Genomic DNA, 20,450 nt, shown 5'->3' on the forward strand with positions numbered 1-20,450 from the left:
TCCTAAGTTTCAAAGTTCTTCATTATCGCTGCCTCATTATTCTCAGCTGCAAATTGCCACTTCTCTTTACTTTTTCTTTTTTTTATTCCCTCTATATTTTCTTCTTCTGCCTATTTGAGTTGTGGTGCGTGCCTGAAATAGGAGCTCTATTCAGTTGAGGGGCCTCAATTCTTTGAGGTTCGTGCCTGAGAGAGTCAAATTCCATGAAGATCGATATGCCGACCCATGATGTCTTGCCCATTGTGGTTCATTCTCGCCCATCAAGGCTTCCTTCTGCCCATCGAGGCTTTAGTCCATTGTGAACCATTTCCAGAAGGTTCGGTATTCAAAACAAGCCTAATGACTCGCCCATTCCGGCTTGAGTCCAATCCAGTTGATTGAGATTCTTCGCAGCTCATCTTTCATGTGACACATTCTTCAACAGCATGAGGCAATTTGTCTTCAGCAATATCAACAACATGCGGGCATCAATCGTAGCAGTGTGCATCAAAATTTGCAAATTTTTATATTTCTTTTGGGTTTATCTATTCTAATCAAATGTATATTGATTTCCAATCCATATACGTTTGAGGAGGCATGTTAGAGTATATCAAGATCTGATCGTAGTATATATATGGTTAGATTAGATTCGGGAGTTTGTTGGATAGGCTAATCACGATAGATTAGGGTAGGATTATCTCTTTGGATCTTATCGTTTACCAAGCTTATCCTTATCTCATCTGTAAGTGCTTATTTAAGCACAGTTTATTGAAATTGATTGGAGAATTAGCAGAAATCCAGAATTCAATACTAATCAAACTAATGACGCCCTTTTATTCTATGACGTGTTGATTTTTTCATATATATATATATATATATATATATGAGGAAAGTGAAGCTACACCGCCGGTGTAGCTAACTTAGCTACACCGCCGGCTTAAAATACAATGGGCCCACATTGTTTTGGTGATCCAAAGAATTCATTTGATTGGCCCTCACATAGATAGTGTGTCCACCAAAAATCAGCTCCATAGGATCATCCCAACCCTACGATTTGTGGAGGCAAAAATGAACGTGTAAAAACCTTCACAAATTTGTCCATTTTTGCCTCGACAGTTTGAAGGGTTGGGATGATCCTATAGAGCTGATTTTTGGTGGACACCCTATCTATGTGAGGGCCAATCAAATGAATGGTTTGGATCACCAAAACAAAGTGGGCCCATTGTATTTTAAGCCGGCGGTGTAGCTAAGTTAGCTACACCGGCGGTGTAGCTTCACTTTCCTCTATATATATATATATATATATATATATATATATATATATATATATATATATATATATATATATATAGAGAGAGAGAGAGAGAGAGAGAGAGAGAGAGGTTGGTCAAACTATGCTTTCGGTGGTTAATCACAATAAGTGAAAAGTTTGGCCTTGCATGGCTGCGTTTTAGAAATGAAATGCAGGACCTTTTCCTTATTTCACTTACATGTCAACTTGTCTATGCACTACAAAGAGCACGTAATATTCTTATTTCAATCAAATGTCAACTTGTCTATATAATACAATGAGCACGTAATGAATAGCGGAGCAGTTGCACCGATAACAACGGTTTGAATCTTGTCATAAGGTCCAGTACAATCTCATATTAATAATAAAAAAAGACGTTGTCCTAGTCGTAACTTGGTTCTACAAGGCACGTCCAGCCGCTTCTCGTGATCCTTGTTTGTGTTAAGTCAACCTCAGCTTTAAATGAAAACAATTCATCCGCGTTTCAATCACAAACGTATACTACCCTTTTGAGCCATGGCCTTCGCTGCCCACTTTGTAACCCTCACTCTTCTTGCACTCCTTGCATGGGCTGCTAATGCGCAGCTCTCCCCTACCTTCTATGGGACTAGTTGCCCTAATTTGCAGTCCATTGTGCGTAGTGTCATGATCCAAGCCGTCAACAATGAGCCTCGAATGGGCTCATCGATCCTTCGTCTTTTCTTCCACGATTGCTTCGTAAATGTAGGACTTCTATCTAGAGAGTTAACATCAGATCATCAGATCTCGGTTGGATTGTCTAGGTTCTAGATGCAACTAGGTTATATGAGTCAACTAGGTTAGATTAAGATCCTTCTAGGTCAATGGTGATATGATGGTCTGATATACTCTAACACTTATGTTCTGCTTTCTTTTGCTTGAGTTGAGTTTATTGTTAACCATGCTAAATGAATTTAAAACACGATCGGATTGTTACAATACTCGTTATCGAGCTCTACCGTTCTCTATCCAGTAGTACGTGTATCTTTCAATAGACTATATGAACTATTAAGTGTTCGTTTATCTCTGGACATGTCATTTACTTTATACATATATCTTATATCTACTTCATCGTCTTACCTTCTTTGCTTGAGTTCTATAAGCTCCAACATTTATGGAGCTTCTCGGATGTGTGTAGAACACTCAAAGAGATAAACATAGAAAGAGATTGGCATAATTATAGAAAATTGTAAGGATATAAATCATAATCTAACCTAACTACTCAGAGTCTAGCTGGGTTGCCTAATCTGATACCCTGGTAACCCAACAGTCAGATCTCACCGGATCTAATATATTCTAACACTAAGTGCACGAGAGAGAGAGAGAGAGAGAGACTTCTTAGTTTCAAATTTTGATAAAATAGACCAATTTAAAAAACAATTATTCCATGGAGTTCTCTTAGATTCAAAGTATCAAATGTTAACTCCAATTATGCTGTTTTGAAGGTCAAAGTCTTAGAACCATTGTTGATAGACGCGACATACATGTAAGATGATGGAGACCATTGATCTGGTGGGGCCCTCATGTCGGCTATACCCCAAAAATCATGGGCACATTGACAGTCTTAGCGATTCAATCCAATTATCCAATCAAATCCTAGCTTTGGATTCTGATTATTATCAGGGGATTGGTAATTTAGGCTATTAATATTGGCACTACCATGTGTTGATAATTGCACAAACTCAGATTGTCTTTTCTTCTTTGATTGGTTTCTGAGAGCTTTTTGGGAACTATAATAACCTTTGACAGCTGTCTAAATATTGAAGGCAAGATGAGTTAGGGCAGTTATCGTAGTGCCGATATCAATAGCCTAAATTTATTTTATTATTAATCCACTGATGTCTACTTCCTTTTCTTTCTATACTAGAAGATAATATTTTCTTCTTCATTTTTTGAAAGAATAACCCTGATTTATCTAGGAACCCCGACTGGTACCTTAAATTTTATTTACATTAAGCAAAAATGTAGCAGAGGAGGACATGCCGCATTGCCTCAAAACCCAAAAATCAAGAAAGAAATCACTTGGACAATATTTTCAAACCAGAACTCTAAGACGACAATATTTTTCTTAAGAAAGTCACTCATGTAATTGACACAACTTTAATTTTTCAGGGATGTAATGGATCAATCCTTCTCAACATTTACAGGAGAGAAGAATGCTTTTCCAAACCAGAACTCTATTCGAGGGACCGAAGTGATCGACATGATCAAAAGTCGAGTGGAAGCTGCTTGCAATGGGACTGTGTCCTGTGCAGACATCCTAGCACTAGCAGCAAGAGAAGGAGTCTTCTTGGTTAGTTACAAAATCGTTTCTTATTCTCCGTCTAATAATTCAATTACGAGGCATAAGTCTACTCGAATCATTTACACCAAATTTTGTTGCAAGAGATGATGGCTTAATTTGAAAAACCCGCCATTAATTAAAAATGCAACGATTTTATTTTATTTTATGTTATTGGGATTTTTTAAGTTTGAAATGGGCATCAAAAGTTAAAGTTTTCTTCTAGAATTTTGTAACTAAAAATGGTTCCATTTGCAGCTAAGAGGACCATCATGGACCGTGCCACTAGGTAGAAGGGATGCCCGAACGGCAAGCCAGAGCGATGCTAACAGCCAGATCCCGGCCCCATTCTCCCCCCTCTCAACCCTAATCTCCATGTTTGCTGCAAAAGGTCTTACTGCTCGAGACATGACCGTGCTCTCAGGTGGCCACACCATAGGCCAAGCTCGGTGCACCAACTTTCGCACTCATATCTACAATGACACCAACATTGACCCCCGCTTCGCTAGCATCCGAAGGGCTAATTGCCCCACAACGGGTGGTGATAACAACTTGGCCCCACTCGACATTCAGACCCCTAACCTTTTTGGCAACAACTATTATCAGAACCTCGTATCTCGGCGTGGGCTCCTTCATTCGGACCAGGAGTTGTTCAATGGTGGGTCACAGGATGCATTGGTCCGGTCTTATGCTTCTAATGGGGGCCTTTTTAGCAATGATTTTGCAGCTGCTATGGTGAGGATGAGCAACATCAGCCCCTTGACTGGTACCAATGGGGAGATTAGAAGGAATTGCAGGAATGTGAACTGAATTTGCAGTGCCTCGAATGTTGGTTTTGAAATCTAGTAATTGATTTACCTCTCAGTAGGCGAGGAAAATAAGCTCAAAAGTAGCGGGTACAAAAGTAAGAATTTCAAATGGTGTTTTGGCAAAGTCCATGTTGTGCAACTTTATGTATGAAGCTATTGTCGTGAGTTTAAACAGTTTTTACTCTCTGTCTCTCTCTCTCTCTCTCTATCTCTCGTTATGAAGTTGTATTGAAAAAAATTCTATAATCAAGAAGAATGGGCTATTAGTATGCCGCTTTACCTACTACTATAGAGTGGGCCCTACCTTTTGGTTGATTCAAAGCGTCCATCTATAGGCTCTATTAAAAACTCGTTGACACAACAAGGAACTCGCCCGAGTCGGCAAGGATTTTTTCCTGACCGCATTCCGCATTGCACCACTTCCACATTCCTCGTTTTGCCCAACATAGTCAATAAAAACTCCTTTGACTCTCCCGAATTATGACCGTGTCAACTGCATTCTTGGCCACGTCCGCATTCACATTATGACGGTGTAGTTTCTGGGCTATTTGAAACCGAAGCAAAGGCCAACAAAAACTCTATTTTGAGTAGAGTATTTTCACCCTCCCCTTATACCCTTTCAATTCTCCTCCTATCCCCCTACTTTTGTCCCTCCCACCACTTGATAAACGAATATAATATTCAATGGAAAAAAGACTTTCATGCCTGTCAAACATTGCCTTTATTTCTAACTTTTATTTGAAAAGCAGAAATTTTACGCAGATACTTTGTATCATTTGTAGTTGGATCAAGGAACTTCGCAATTTGCCCGGCCAAGACCAGTGGAAACCGTGTGGGCATCTTTTGATACTTAGACGAGCTCGTATTGTTTTACATTCTCTGATTGGCTGCTGAGAGGGTTTTGGCAACTGTAATAGCTTTTGACTAACTACAGGAAAAACCCTTTATAACGATGGGAAAATAAACCGTTGCAACTTAACTGTCGCTATAGGCTATTTTTAGCAATGTGTTGGGGTTCTATGCGAAAGCAAAGATCCCATCAGAAGAGTGACTTGGGCACCCTCCCCTTAAAGGCTAGAATTTTAAGGGTGCGCACTACCCGACTCCCAACAAGTAGTATCAGAGCAGGGCATGGTAACCCGATATACCCTTACGGATGGAGAAAACCCCTCGGAGAAGATATCATAGTTCCCACATTGATTCCACTTGGAGCGGGGAGATTGCTGGGGTTCCATGCAAAAGCAAATATCCCACACTGGAAAAGTGAATGGATGTCAAAGGGCTTGTCTTGCGCCCGCCGCACCAACCCCCCCACCCCCTGAACGGGTAGCTTTTAAGGGTGAGTTCTACCGTGGTCCCAATAAGTGTTTGGAGTAATACACTCTCTCGCTATTATTAACACATTGGCAACTGTTTTACATTTGTGGCTCTCAAAATCAATCATTAATGACGGTCCTTTCTTTGCCTATCGCTAAACATTTTAACATCCCACCAATAGCGATGTTTTTAAAAATCTGTCGCTAAAATGCTGCTCTACTAACTCTCTCTCTCCTTACACTTGCATCCGGCCTCCGCCCGTCAACCAGGCTTCCCTCTGAAGAAGAAGATTAAAGAAAAGAAGAGAAAGGGAAATGATAAATGCGGCTCTTTTCATCACATGGGACACCCAACTGCAGTGTACGTGGCAATCAAATCCCTTGAATCCTTCTGACATGAAGTACATCAGCCCCTCTGCAGTCATTTATACACCTGCTAGGTGTCCCAAGTGATGAAAAGGGGCGCACTTATCATTTCCCGAAGAGAAAATGAGGGTTTTTATTCGTTTATCTTAATTTATTTAATATTTATACATTTAGGCAAAATCATCCAAAAATAGTCCAAACGATATAAAATCAATTCTTACACATAATTAGTAGTAAAGCAAAGTTGTAGGAACAAACCAGACATAAAAATTGCATTCGAAAATATATTATTTTATACACCTTAGGAGTTTAACCGTTAAACATAGCTTACAAGTTGAAAAAACAGAGAAATTGGGAGGCAAAATTGTTTAAAAGTGGTCCAAATGGAATGAAATTAATTCCTACGTATATGTAGTGTTAAAAAAAAGTTATCAGAAGAAATATATAAAACTGCGCCCTAAAAAGATTTTGTAGAAGTTAGAAGTTTAAATGTTAAATTTAATTTAAAAGCCGGTCTTATAGCGACATATATTTTATTTGGTAAAAGCCCATTTAGTCCAATATTTTTCAAAATGTATTGTACGGCTTACACCATAGGATGATCCAAACCGTCCATTCGATAGGCCACAACATAAATAGTTTGTGTCCCAAAATCATTTCCATAGGATGATCCCAACCCTTCTATCTATAGAGGTTTCCTTAATATTCAGTACATCTATAGATCGGAGGGCTGGAATCATCCTATGGAATTAATTTTTTGGGCATGACCTATTTACGTTGTAGCCCATCAAATTGACGGTTTGGATCATCCTACAATGTAAGCTGTATAGTACTTTTTGAAAAATCTGAATTATACGGGGTTTCACCATATAGGAAAAATTGCCAATGGGGACATCAAAATACGAGAATTGCCAACGGGGGACACACTTTTCAAAAATTGTTAAAGAGAGTTAGTATCCCCCTTTTGAGAGTTTGATAACCCCATTTAGAGGGTTGATAACTCCCTTTTCGAGACTTGATAACCCCATTTCGTCCCTCTCTAACAATTTTTCAAGAGTCCCCTGTTGGCAATTCTCGTATCTTGATGTACCCGAGTGGCCATTTTTTCCCACCATATGTATTAGCAATGATTTTTGTTTTTTGGGTCACATTTTGTCCGTCCTGAATATATTTCTTCTAACATGAATAACGACTTGAGTTTGTCTCTTTACTAAAGATGATCGCTTGGGTATCAGTAGTCTTTACTATATATATATATATATATATATATATATGAGAAAACGGTTCCTACACATATGTGTAGAGAATTCTCTACACACTAGCTTAAAATACAGTGGGGGCCCACATTGTTTGGGTGATCCAAGCCATCCATTTTAAAGGCCCTAACATAGATAGGGTGTCTACAAAAAATCAGATCCATAGAATCATCCCAACCCTACGATTTGTGGAGGTAAAATGGATGTCTTTAAACCTTCACAAATTAGTCCATTTTTTGCCTCAACAGTTCGAATGGTTAGGATGATCCTATGGATCTGATTTTTTGTGGACACCCTATCTATGTGAGGGCCTTAAAAATGAATGGTTTGGATCACCCAAATAATGTGGCCCCCACTGTATTTTAAGCTAGTGTGTAGATAACTTATCTACACATATGTGTAGGAACCGTTCTCTCTCTCTCTCTCTCTCTATATATATATATATATATATATATATATATATATATATATATATATGAGGAAAGTGAAGCTACACCGCCGGTGTAGCTAACTTAGCTACATCGCCGGCTTAAAATACAATGGGCCCACATTGTTTTGGTGATCCAAACCATTCATTTGATTGACCCTCACATAGATAGGGTGTCCACCAAAAATCAGCTTCATAGGATCATCCCAACCCTACGATTTGTGGAGGCATAAATGAACGTGTAAAAACCTTCACAAATTTGTCCATTTTTGCCTCCACAGTTTGAAGGGTTGGGATGATCCTATGGAGCTGATTTTTGGTGGACACCCTATCTATGTGAGGGCCAATCAAATGAATGGTTTAGATCACCAAAACAATATGGGCCCATTGTATTTTAAGCCGGCGGTGTAGCTAAGTTAGCTACACCGGCGGTGTAGCTTCACTTTCCCTTATATATATATATATATATATATATATATATATATATATATGTTTCGATAACGAAGGGTGTCCCCACCCCCTTCACAGGTAGGACTATATCCCTACGGATGCGTGCAATCACTCGGAAACCACGTGCATCGGGTAAGCAAGGGGGGATTTGAACGCTGTCACTGGCCTTTGCCCAATTATTGCCATGAACTATCACAAACGTCTGACAAATGAATTAGGCAGCCAAGGGTGCGATAGTCAAAGATGTAGACACGGGACAAGAGTGACAAAGTGAGAATACTGCAACAGACATCAATAGTGTAGAATTCACCTAACCTCTGTATGACTTAAAACATACAGCTTATTCTTATCCTATGATTGGGTATATGAGAATATTACAACACTAATGTTATCATATATTGGGTCGTACTGACACTTATGACCGAGACTTTGCCAATATAGTTTTGAAATCCCTAGAGACTACCAGAGATTTTTCCTGGGTAATCATTGCATGTCTGCTGATGTATTTCCCTTTTCTCTCCTTGTAAAATTCAAGCTAAAGCAACAAAAAAAATTTACTCGGATTTCTTGGGAATGATGTTTTTCTCTCTCGCTCCCCTCTCTTATTCTTCTCTCCCAATGTTGGCAATGACACTCCTTACCACTCTACGAAGTTGACGACCAAATACTACTTACCACTATTCTATGAGGTAAGTTCCAAGTAAATCCAAGGGTTGTGTCCTCCTTGTTGACTACTTATACCACTACTCTCTTGGTAAATGCCTGCAACCAAAATTATATCAGAAAGGAGAGGAAGAAAAAGAGTTTAGATGGTTATACAAGTTTTCTTTGAAATGGCAATGGTTGAAGACTTGCTTTGTGCACACATTCAAATGTCAACTCAAGGTGGACAAATATTACTCTCATTTTATTTGGATTATGAGAGAGAGAGAGAGAGAGAGAGAGAGAGAGAGAGAGAGAGAGAGACTCCTTCCTAACAATTGAAGACGTACCCTAGATTTTCTATCCTTACAGTGAAAATGGAGATATTATAGGGCGATTGGCTTTATCCTTTAGACCTATTACTTTTATAACATACAAAATCAAGACTCTTGCTTTGTACACACATGCAAATGTCAATTCATAGTGAACAAATATTACTCTTATTTTATTTGGATTTTGGGAGGGAGGGAGGGAGGGAGATTCAAAGTTGCTTATGTCCATATTTAAATATTTTGTCCGATTAATATCAATAATCAAATCAAAATGTTTGACCATACCAATGTCAATTTGTCAATCTTAATCAAGCTAATTACGCTTTTTTGTTATATGATACGTTGATTTTGTAAGAGAGAGAGAGAGAGGGGTATATATACTGTCGGTGGTTAATCACAATCAGTGAAAAGTTTGACCATAGCTGTATTGCAGAAATGAAATGTGAGACTCTTTCCTATTTGGCTCAAGTGGCAACGTTTCTTTTCTTAAAATCCATGTGATCATATAAAAAGTACGTAATGAACATGGGAGCAGTTGTGAAAACGACCCCATCTGAGGTTTGAATTTCCTCGTAAGGTCTACTGCAAGCTCATCTTAACTAAAAAGATAAGACATTGTTTTTCTAACCCAAATCTACAATGCACGTCAACCACGTGATATGCAGCAATGTTTGAAAACTTCCATTACATCTCTACGTTCACGCTATTATAAAAGGAGGGGTCACTTAGTTCTCTCATCAAAAACTTGTACTACGCTTGGTGCCATGGCCTTCTCTACCCATTTTCTCACAGTCTCTCTCCTTGCCTTCCTTGCATGCACCACTAATGCGCAGCTCTCACCTAACTTCTATGGGACTACTTGCCCTAGCTTGCAGTCCATTGTGCGCAGTGTCATGACCCGAGCCGTGAACAATGAGCCTCGAATGGGTGCATCCATTCTTCGCCTCTTTTTCCACGATTGTTTCGTAAATGTAGGGCTCTTTACTGCTTCTACTTTCCTTTGCTTGAGTTAGGCTCATTGCGGGCCATGCATGCCTCGTCAGCCCATCATATCTCACATCTCTAGCTTGAATTCTAAGCACTTATATGGTGGTTTCTTCCTCTAGTAGTATATTGTAGATGCTTAGATGGGATTTCTGTTAGGTTCCCAACCAACACACCAAAAGCTCCAAAGCTGATGGGATGCGTTAGGCTAGGCCCTTCAAACTTGTCCCATACCAGGCTGGGTCCTACCTAGTCCCATACCTGGGTAGGTCCCCACTTATGATCGTAACACTCACCACACTTCTACATCTGCCGTTCTGGACGACCCCACTTTGTGACGGCTTTCACTATAGCCTTTATTCTAGGTAACCCTTTCCATAGAGTGCCCTGTCGTGACCCGAACACAGGTAGTGGTGGCTGGTCTGATAACAAATATTAAGTACTAACCAAAACGCCAAAAGCTCGAGCTAACGGAATGCGCTAGGCGAAGCCTTTTTAAACCTCAAGATTGGGTCCCACCAAGTCCCATACCTAGGCAGGCCCCTACGTAGGACAGTAACAATTTCACTTGTATTTGCCTCCTGAGTGGACTCATGCATACACTACTCGTGCTTAATTTCCAAGTTAAGGCCACGGGTATGCTCTATTAAACACGGATAGCTTTAAACAATAGGGGTACCTGTGTGTGTGTGTGTGTGTGTGAGAGAGAGAGAGAGAGAGAGAGAGAGAGAGAGTGTGTTTTAAAAAAGAGTATACATCTTGCATTTGAAAAAAGAGTCTATACATCGAAAGAGGCTATACATCTTGCATTTTTTTTAAAATGTGTTATATATGAATTGGAAAAATAGAGAAATTGGGATTGTTATTTCGACTTAATTTTTTTGACATAAAATAAAATGGAAGGTAAAATTTGTTTTGCGTATATTTTGTGTGGAAAGAAGCGGAGTCTTATTTGAAGAACACCATCTTCATCTTTTTTTCCATGTGCATTCTAAACTTAAGAGCGAAAAATATTTTCTCTAAAGTATTTATTAGACCATGACTAGCGTTAGCTACATTGAAGTGTTGTATATGTTGGGGTTCCCCGCAAAAGCAAAGATCCCACATCCAAAAAGTGAAAAAGGATGTGGATCGGCTTATAAGGACTTGGGCACCCTCCCCTTAATGGCTAGCTTTTAAGGGTGAGTTCTACTCAATGTCCCAACAGTATACATGTATGATGATTGAGACCATTGATCTGATTTGGTGGGGCCATCATGCCATCTATAATGCAGCAATTATGTCAACTTGGCAATCTTAACTGTCCAATCAAATCCTAGCTTTGGATAGTGATTTGAAACTTTATATTATAAGGGAATTATTAATTTAGGCAAATGATATAGCACCAACTTGTTTTGATAATAGGCACGAACTCAACTTGTCCCACATGCTTTAACCGGCTATATCAAATGCTGGTGACAACCTTTTGGGAATTGTAAGTGCAGGTTAAGCATATAAAACAGGGTGAGTTGGCGTCAATATTCAAAACACAATTGTACGATATCATTTTCCTTAAGTTATTATAGAATTATTGCATTCGATGCCTACATCCTTTTCTTTTTAGGAGACAATATTTTCTTAAGAAATTTTTCAATGTTGAAACAACTTCAATTTTTCAGGGATGTGATGGATCGATCCTTCTCGATGATACGGCAACATTTACAGGTGAGAAGAATGCCTTTCCAAATCGAAACTCTATTCGAGGGACTGAAGTGATAGACATGATCAAAACTCGAGTGGAAGCTTCTTGCAATGCAACCGTGTCATGTGCAGATATCCTAGCACTGGCCGCACGAGATGGAGTCTTCTTGGTTAGTTACATAATCGTTTCCTATCTATTTTTTGGAGGAATAAGTCTAGTCGAATCACTTGCACCAGATTTGGGTATAATCGATTACGGTATGATGGCCATGTAGGACCAACCTCCTACACTTGCCAGAGCTGTTGGTCCAAATAATGGTCCCCATGTGTGACAACCATATGATCGATATCAGACGGTTTTAAAGGATGGTTTCATTGATATTTCTATACGCCGTACCGTTCCTCATTTTTAATAGGCTAAAGTATTTTTTGATATATATGAGGAATGATCCATTATATTCACATGCTTCCTATTTATTTTTTAAGATGTCCAAATTATTTATCCTCTTCAGGGATATAATTTAAAACACAAACATTTCAAATATGTTGAAGCATAAAGCCAATGACTCTAATGTCTCCTGAAATAACCAGTTACTCCAAAAGCTTAAGCCGTTGGAGTTGATGTTATTTAATCATTTATACTTCAACACCCCTCCCCCTCGCACATGTAGCCCCTCTTTTTAGGGTTGGACTACATGTGGCACATATGGCCCCTCCCTCTTTTGGCTTGGCAATTACATTTGGATTTTTAGTATCAATGAGATTTTAGCCCAAGACCTGACCTTTGCTCTAATACCAAGTGAAGCAATCAGTTTCTCCAAAAACTTGAACCGTTGGAGTTGGTGTTATTTAATCATTTATACTTCAACATGAGTTACAAGGTGTACAAATAATACATTAGAAACTATCGAACTGCTTGTCGAATACTTGTTTAATATGAAAAACTTTTGTTTAATTTGTAAATTCACATTTTATTCAACAAAATGAGAATCTTGGAATTAGTCAAGAACTTTTTAAGTTAAAAAAGAAATCAAAATTCAGGGTTTTAAGAATTTTTTTTACAACTATTCAAAAAGTGTTTTGTAAATAAAAAGGTTTTGTTTGCAGCTAAGAGGACCATCATGGAGTGTGGCGCTAGGAAGAAGAGATGCCCGAACAGCGAGCCAGAGTGCAGCCAACAGCCAAATCCCGGCTCCATTCTCCCCCCTTTCTACCCTAATCTCCATGTTTGCGGCGAAAGGCCTTAGTGCACGTGACATGACCACACTCTCCGGAGGCCACACCATAGGCCAAGCTCGATGCACCAACTTTCGCACCCATATCTACAATGACACCAACATTGACCCTAACTTTGCTCGTATTCGAAGGGCTAATTGCCCTGCAACAGGTGGTGACAACAACTTAGCCCCACTTGATATTCAGACGCCGAACCTTTTCGGCAACAATTACTACCAAAACCTTATAGCTCGGCGCGGGCTCCTTCATTCAGACCAGGAGCTGTTCAATAGAGGGTCACAGGATGCATTGGTCCGATCTTATGCTCTAAACAATGGCCTTTTTGCTAGAGAGTTTGCAGCAGCAATGGTGAGGATGGGCAACATCAGTCCCCTGACTGGCACTAATGGAGAGATTAGGAGGAATTGTAGGAGGACGAACTAATCTCTTAGTTTTTCTTATGCTGGGTTGTGAAATCAAAAGACCAATGTACCTCAATGGGTGAGGAAAATAAGCTGAAAAGGTACTGGGTGGGGAAATAGGAATTTCAAAATAGTGTTATGATAATGTCAATCTGGTGCAACTTTCACAATAATGTTTGAAGCTATTATATATGTTATGAAGTCTTTTGAAGTAATACTCTCTCTTTCTCTATGAAGTTGCTTTGAAAGAGCTCTCTCTCTCTCTCTCTCTCTCTCTCTATCCATATCAAAATGTCACCTACTGTTACATAGTGGGCCACACCATATGGTTGATCTTGAGCGTCTTTCAGATGGGCTAGGCCCCATGATATATTCCTAAAAATCACATTATTAGACATTAGAATCGTCACATTGGCATAAATTGGATCATTATAATATGTTGTGTACGGCACATAAATGTAGGAGGTGGTTTCCTAAATGGAAACAAACTCTCCACCATCATTATCCTTATGGTTAATTATGGTTTGACAAACCGTATTAGAGTGGGCCACACGTAGGATGTGAATCCTAGTTTCTCATGCCTTGTACTTTTTATACCACACAAAAAGTGAGAAATCCTTGTACGAGAGATGGAACAATTTTCTCTTCAAAAGGAGTGGGTTCTTCTCTTGCAAAGGGTTGTCTTGGGTTGTTTTCTGGTTGAGAGGGTGTGTACTCTGTAATTTTCTCTCTGGTTAGTGAAGAAGTCTCTGTTGCTGCCCCGTGGAGTAGGCACACTGCCAGACCACGTTAATCTCTGTGTTCTTGTCCTTGGCTCTATTTCTCTTTAATTTTTACTATTGTTATCTTGTGGCCGCTACGTACTCAAACATAAATCCCAAATTAAGGCTTATCATGGACATGAGTGTTAGAGGATTTAGGTCAAGCAAGAGGTTGCTTGAAGCATTACACCCAAGGTATTTAATTTGGAATACCAAGTTTGTTGCCTCCAACCCATATATATAGAGATACACTAGGGTTAATGACCGGTTAATGGACTCTAGTCCATGTAGGCCCACTATACCGGTCCATTATCTTATTTGGCATATATTAGAACATACATGGGTTATATCATATACCGAACAATCTCCTCTTATGTTCTACATATAGCACAATCCAATAGATAGAACAAATATTGAATCATCCATAGCACCATATCAAAAAAGATGTGTAATCCAACTGAAAACACGAATACTTTTATGATTAACCAAGAGTTTTAGATACAATCTAAACTCAACTAAAATGTAATTTTACATATAAGTGAACCCCACTGATCTTAGATGAATTCATTCATGGGGTATGATTCTCATCGAGATCCAAAATAAAGTTCCACAAAAAAGTGAACTCTATACATATTGAAATGAAAGCATAGTTTTTATGACTTTAGAAAATTTACTCATCAAGTAAGTCATCTTCATCAAAATCCAAATCAGGACAAGCTCATCTTTTTTCGCCAATTCCTGTGAATTATCAAATATGGATTGCATGAAAATGAATCCAACCAATAGTGTAAACATGAAAGTATCTAGTTCTACATGAAGAAGAACTTAGTACAATTCCATAATTCACGAAAGTATCTAGTTCTACCTGAAGAAGAACTTAGTACAATTTCATAATTCACGAAAGTATCTAGTTCTACCCGAAGAAGAACTTAGTATAATTCCAAAATGGCTGAAAAACTACAGTATCACTCTCATCATAAGCATCATTGTCAAGTTTCAATAAAGAACAAGACCTAAATAACTTGTTTTGTAAAGAATCATTCCTAATTATCAAGTTTCAATAAAGAACAAGACCAAATAGTTTCTTTTGCAAAGAACAATTTCATGTTTCTTTTTGGAATGTTACAGTCATCTTATCCATATTTGAGCTAAGCTATATCATCAAGTTTGGAATGTACAACATTTCCTAAAAAGGACATGTCATCAAATGTGGAATGACACACAACAACTGTAAACATCATCGAAACATATCAAGTGCCTATCTTGGCCAAAAGGGAGATTCGAAGATTCAAAATAATATGGATGAAGATTAAGTCCTATCTCTACAGACTTTAACCCCATCTCCCCCACAGTTTTGAATATTAAATCTTTGGTCAGTCCCTTTGTGAGATCATCAGCCATATTATCCTTCGATCTCACATCAATCAAAGTGATAATCCTATGTTCAATGAGATAATTCAGCATGGCATGTTTCAGCCTAAGATGTCTCATCTTACCATTAAATAGTGAGTTCTTCACAATCATAATTGTAGCTTGATTATCACAGAACACTCTTAAGGAATTAATCCTTAACCGAGTCAGTGGAATGTCCATAATCAAATTCTTTATCCACTATGCTTCATTTGCAGCTGAAGCTAGAGCATAAAGTTCCAATTCGACTTCTACACAACAGCAGTAGATTTGGTGTCCCCTAATTCTGATCCCCATGATTCATCAGAATATTCTTCCACGATAAGTGGATGGTCACCATAGTTTTGAGCATACTCTTGACTACACGAAAGGTATCTCATCGCCTCATAAGGGCATCTCTATGCTCATGGCCAGGATTGCTAGTAAAACGACTCAGCATGCCAACTATAAAGGCTATGTCTGGCCTAGTGCAACACAAAACATACATGAGACTACCAATCAGTTTAGAATAATCTAACTGACTCACACTGTCTCTTCCTTAGAGATCAGCTTCTTGGTATAATCAAAATGGTGTCTCAATCGGTTGAAAATGGTGTCTCAATCGGTTGGCACTCACTGCATCCTCAAAAGGAAAGTAGTTTTTCATATAATGGGCTAGGCCAAGGGTGATTCCTTGCCTTTTAAAAATGTACTTTCATACCAAGAATGGTGTTAGCAACACCCAGGTCTTTTCATGTCGAATTCTTTATCCAATGTTAGTTTCACATTACTCATCACAGAGAGAAAGATTGGAAACAATAATCACAATCTACATACAAGCAAATAATCATGAACTTATTCGACACAAAACGATAGTAAGGCATTTATCCGAGTAATTTGTCAGAAACCCAAAGCTCTTTACTACTTTGTCAAATTTCTGATGTCACAATTTAGGTGCTTAATTAAGACCATAATAAACTTTGTATAATCACATACAAATATCTACTTACAGCCCATAGTCTTAGCCTCTTTTTGGCAAATCGACTAGTTACCAAGTTAGATTTTCTAACAGAGAGCTCATTTCATCATGAATGACTTCTGCCCACAATATAGAGTCCCTAGATCCTATCACTTCCTGATAGGATGATGAATCATTTTTCAAATGGTAGGTGACAAAGTCCTCACCAAAATTCTTGGGTACTCGATTTTAACAGATAAATATGACAATATCTTGATTATTTGTCTATAAAAGTGATTAAATACTTTTGACCACCTCTAGTAGTGAAACTTTTAAAATCTCAGAGGTCAGAATGTATTAGCTCAAGAAGTTGTATGCTTCTAGAAACCGAACGAAAATATTTTCTAGTAATCTTGGTTTGTGCATACACTTCACATCTGTCAAATTTAATCGACATATCTAAAGGTATATTATAAGTTTTAGCAAGTTTGACAATTTTTCGATAGTTCACATTTCCAATCTAGTGTGTAACAACTTAGGATCAATTAGAGTTGAACTAACCTGACTAATGGTGGCATTTGCTAAACTCAATCCATATATACCATCAATCAAGAAAGCACAACCAATGTAATAAGCGTTAACAGACAAAGTTACTCTATCACCCATAAAAGAAGTACACATACCAGCATTGTCTAAAAGACTAATGGAAATTAAATTCTTTTGAATAGTCGGAACCACTTTAACATTTTTTAAAATTAGTATTTTACCTGAAGAAAGGACCAAGTTCACAGTTCCAGTATGAGTCACCGCCGCCTCTGCTCTACTAGCCACTGTAATGGTCTCTTTCACGGCAACAACATATGTAAGTATTTTCTTAGAGTTGCAAACATGGCATGTGGCTCCTGTATCTAACCATCAGTAGGAAGAAGTACTGGCCTTACCATTGCCTAACATGACAACAAAACTCTTAGGCTTAGCACTGCCCACCATCATATGAGCTTCCTTTTGTGGTGTGTCAGATTTAGCCTTCTTAGGTTATGTACACTCTGCAGTAAAGTGACTTCATTTCCTACAGTTGTGGCACTTGCCCTTCTTTTTTTGAAAGATAGTCTTTTTGGCCTCCAACTTGGGTGTTCACTTTTAGGTGACTTGGATTTCCAAGAAAATTTCTTGAGATATGTTACCGCATTAGCAGCAGACTGTTGCTGTCTAACCATCTCCAAGTTATTCTTAGCTCAATTCTCATCTTCGACTCGAATGAATCGTTTGAGATCATCCAGTCCCACTTGCACATTTTTCCTATACACTTCAGTTTGAAAAGAATGCCATGGAGATTCATCAACATCTTCAATTGTATCAGCAAACGGACTCAAAACGGTGTTGAAACAATTCAAATGTTTCAGACCGAATTGAGTCTTTCGCTTCCATGATTCAAATTCAGACCCCCCAAACGATTGGAGTTTGACCATCTCAAACGGAATAGTGTTTTTTTCCATTGTATAATTTAGATAATAATAAAAAGTGAAAAGAGTGCGTCTGATTGGTGAATCACAAAAACCCAATCCGAGAACCGAGGTGTGACCGGTCACCAAAACCGGTTGCGAGCACGAACCAAATAATAGCTCCAATAGACCAATCCACCAAGGAATTTCGGCTCCACATTTGCACCAACAGAAAATCAGTACCAAATTTGTACCAAAGAGGATCCGGTTGGACGAGTAGGATTGTTTGGCAAGAGTAAGGCTCGGCCACAAGATCTGTGCACTAACAAGATACGGCACCAGGGTTCGTACTCCACCAAACAAGATACGGCACCAGGGTTCGTACTCCACCAAAGCAATTTTGTCTACAAAAGGGGAAACCTTTCCAAAGGTTGGATCAAATAGGGTTCAGTTCCAAAGAGTGCACAACACAAATTCGGATCCAACAATGAGAGCAGTGATTAGGTTCGACCCAGATTTTTTTTTTTTTTTTTATAAAACCCTCATCCAAAAACTTGCATCCCAACAACCCCAACACTACAAATCGGGCACAAAGGTGCTTTATTGTGGTTGTTCTTTGGGTTTAACCGATCACCTACCGAAAACCCTCCAAACAGATGGAACAAATGGATGTATCCACGGGTTTTTCGGCCCTGGAACTGAAATAGGAAGGTGAAAAACGTGGTATCCTCTGTCTTATAGTAAGAGAGAGACAGAGAGATCGGTTGAGAGGGCTGCCAATAACAATGGGGAATTTAGATGCTGTTGATGGGGTTCTTTACAAACAGATCTTGATTCGTCAAAAAGAGGAGTGGCCGAATTGCAATTGGGTAGGAGAGAGGGTGACACGATCTGCAAGAAGAGTTTTTGTTGAGAGTGATGCACTCTCGTTGTTTTTCAACAGATGAGAGAAGAAGGCTGCCCATATCAATCGGATGAGGGGCTACAAACCTCCTTATTCAATTCAAACCAAAACCAGTGGTTTGGCTTCTAGGTATGTGGCTATCAAATAAAACCAAAACTCAATAACCGACTTGCAGAGAGATAGACACACGACGACCCTAAAAAGTTACTCCAAAATTAGCCACCAAACGCCCAAATCGTTTGGGAGGGAGAAGTAATTCACGCCGAAAACCGAATTTTGAGATTTCTGTCTGAGAGGAAGACGATCCAAAGATAGCCACTACCGTTTTCTTCAAAGATAGTGACCACCGTTTTCTACCAATCAAGAGAGAGGCAGAAAACCCTAAATTCATTTTTGGTCTTTCGTTCTCCGAGATGAAGACCAACCCTTACTCTCTACTTCAAAGACAAATCCCTGGTCATATACCCAACAATGAGTTATTGAACTTGAGTTTTAGTATTACATAATTAAATTGCCGTACATCTTCTATTTTCTTTGTATCTATGCGTCTTTATTTGATTGTTGGGTTCTAAGGTAAGGCCCTGTTCGTTTAAGATTTTGCCAACCGAGTGTGAGTCCAAAACAATTATTGCACTCAAATTTTCATTCAATTTTGTATCCAATAATCGATAGGTTTTGGACTCACAGTCGGTTGGCACAATCTCAAATGAACAAACCCCATTCCCATTATGAAAATACCCTTAATAAAAAAAGGGTCAACCCAGGTCAAAAGGGAGCAACCTTACCGTTGTGCCAAGGCTCATCCTCTCAAAAATACCCCTAATCAAAATATATAAATGAACAAATAACCAAATTTTCGCGCCCTTCATTTATTTCATTTGATTCTTGGGCACTCAATCAGGTTTTCTGGGTACATCTGAGTCATCTGAGTCACAGTCCAAAATAATTTTGAACCTCAAGATATGGATCCAACAACACAATAGAATACAGTTGTTGTGCTCAAAAATCCTAACGTTCTGATCCTTTGGTTCCATCCGTCTGGGGCAGTGACAGCTTTGGTAGTGGAGCCATGGGAAGATTGACTGAAAATTTTCCCGCAAAAAACAAAAACTTGAAAAGATGAAAATAGAAAGCTGCTCAAAGCCTTGGTTTTCATTTTTCAAGAACAGGGGTTTCCATTTTCCCCGCAGAGCTCATTTATTTATACCGAAAACTACCGAAAATCCGTAAAAAGCAAGTACCAGAACTCACTTGATTTGTGAGGAGCTGAAGACGGGACTGCCCCTTGACTCTCCTATATGACGAAACCCCCTTTTGAACTCTTTCACAGGAAAAGGACGTTACACCACTGGAAAAGAGTGAGGGTATTTCCGTCATTTAAGCCCATTCTATCTTCTACACTCCGTTATCTATTTGCAATGACAACTTTTCATACTATTTAAAGAAAATCAAAACTTTGCTCCGGATTTTTAAGGGTATTTACATCAGTACCCGCTCTACTAGCATCCACATCCATCTTTTCCTGGAC

The 20,450-nt window shown here is 38.8% G+C and overlaps 1 protein-coding gene and 1 pseudogene across 2 annotated transcripts; both read left to right on the plus strand.

Annotated features, from left to right (window-relative positions):
* Positions 1–1,786: 1,786 nt before the first annotated feature.
* Positions 1,787–4,533, plus strand: LOC143860958 (peroxidase P7-like; annotated as a pseudogene). The gene is made up of 3 exons (XR_013239845.1): positions 1,787–1,993; positions 3,401–3,581; positions 3,828–4,533. The product of XR_013239845.1 is annotated as a peroxidase P7-like (transcript).
* Positions 4,534–9,923: 5,390 nt separating this feature from the next.
* On the plus strand, positions 9,924–13,671 carry LOC143860798 (peroxidase P7-like). Its single transcript, XM_077371619.1, has 3 exons — positions 9,924–10,138; positions 11,810–12,001; positions 12,939–13,671. Exons 1-3 carry the CDS (start codon positions 9,932–9,934, stop codon positions 13,488–13,490), a joined length of 951 nt encoding a protein of 316 aa, XP_077227734.1. The 5' UTR covers positions 9,924–9,931; the 3' UTR covers positions 13,491–13,671.
* The last annotated feature ends 6,779 nt before the right edge of the window (positions 13,672–20,450 follow it).

Source organism: Tasmannia lanceolata, unplaced genomic scaffold, assembly GCF_043159265.1.
Source record: "Tasmannia lanceolata isolate RefF3 unplaced genomic scaffold, GAP_Taslan_0.1 ptg000037l, whole genome shotgun sequence".
Taxonomy (NCBI): domain Eukaryota; kingdom Viridiplantae; phylum Streptophyta; class Magnoliopsida; order Canellales; family Winteraceae; genus Tasmannia; species Tasmannia lanceolata.

Coding starts and splice junctions, on each gene's coding strand:
- LOC143860798 (XM_077371619.1), top strand. CDS start 9,932: ATGGCCTTCTCTACCCATTTTCTCACAGTCTCTCTCCTTGCCTTCCTT. Junction 10,139..11,809: donor TCCACGATTGTTTCGTAAAT/GTAGGGCTCTTT, acceptor TCAATTTTTCAG/GGATGTGATGGATCGATCCT. Junction 12,002..12,938: donor CACGAGATGGAGTCTTCTTG/GTTAGTTACATA, acceptor TTTTGTTTGCAG/CTAAGAGGACCATCATGGAG.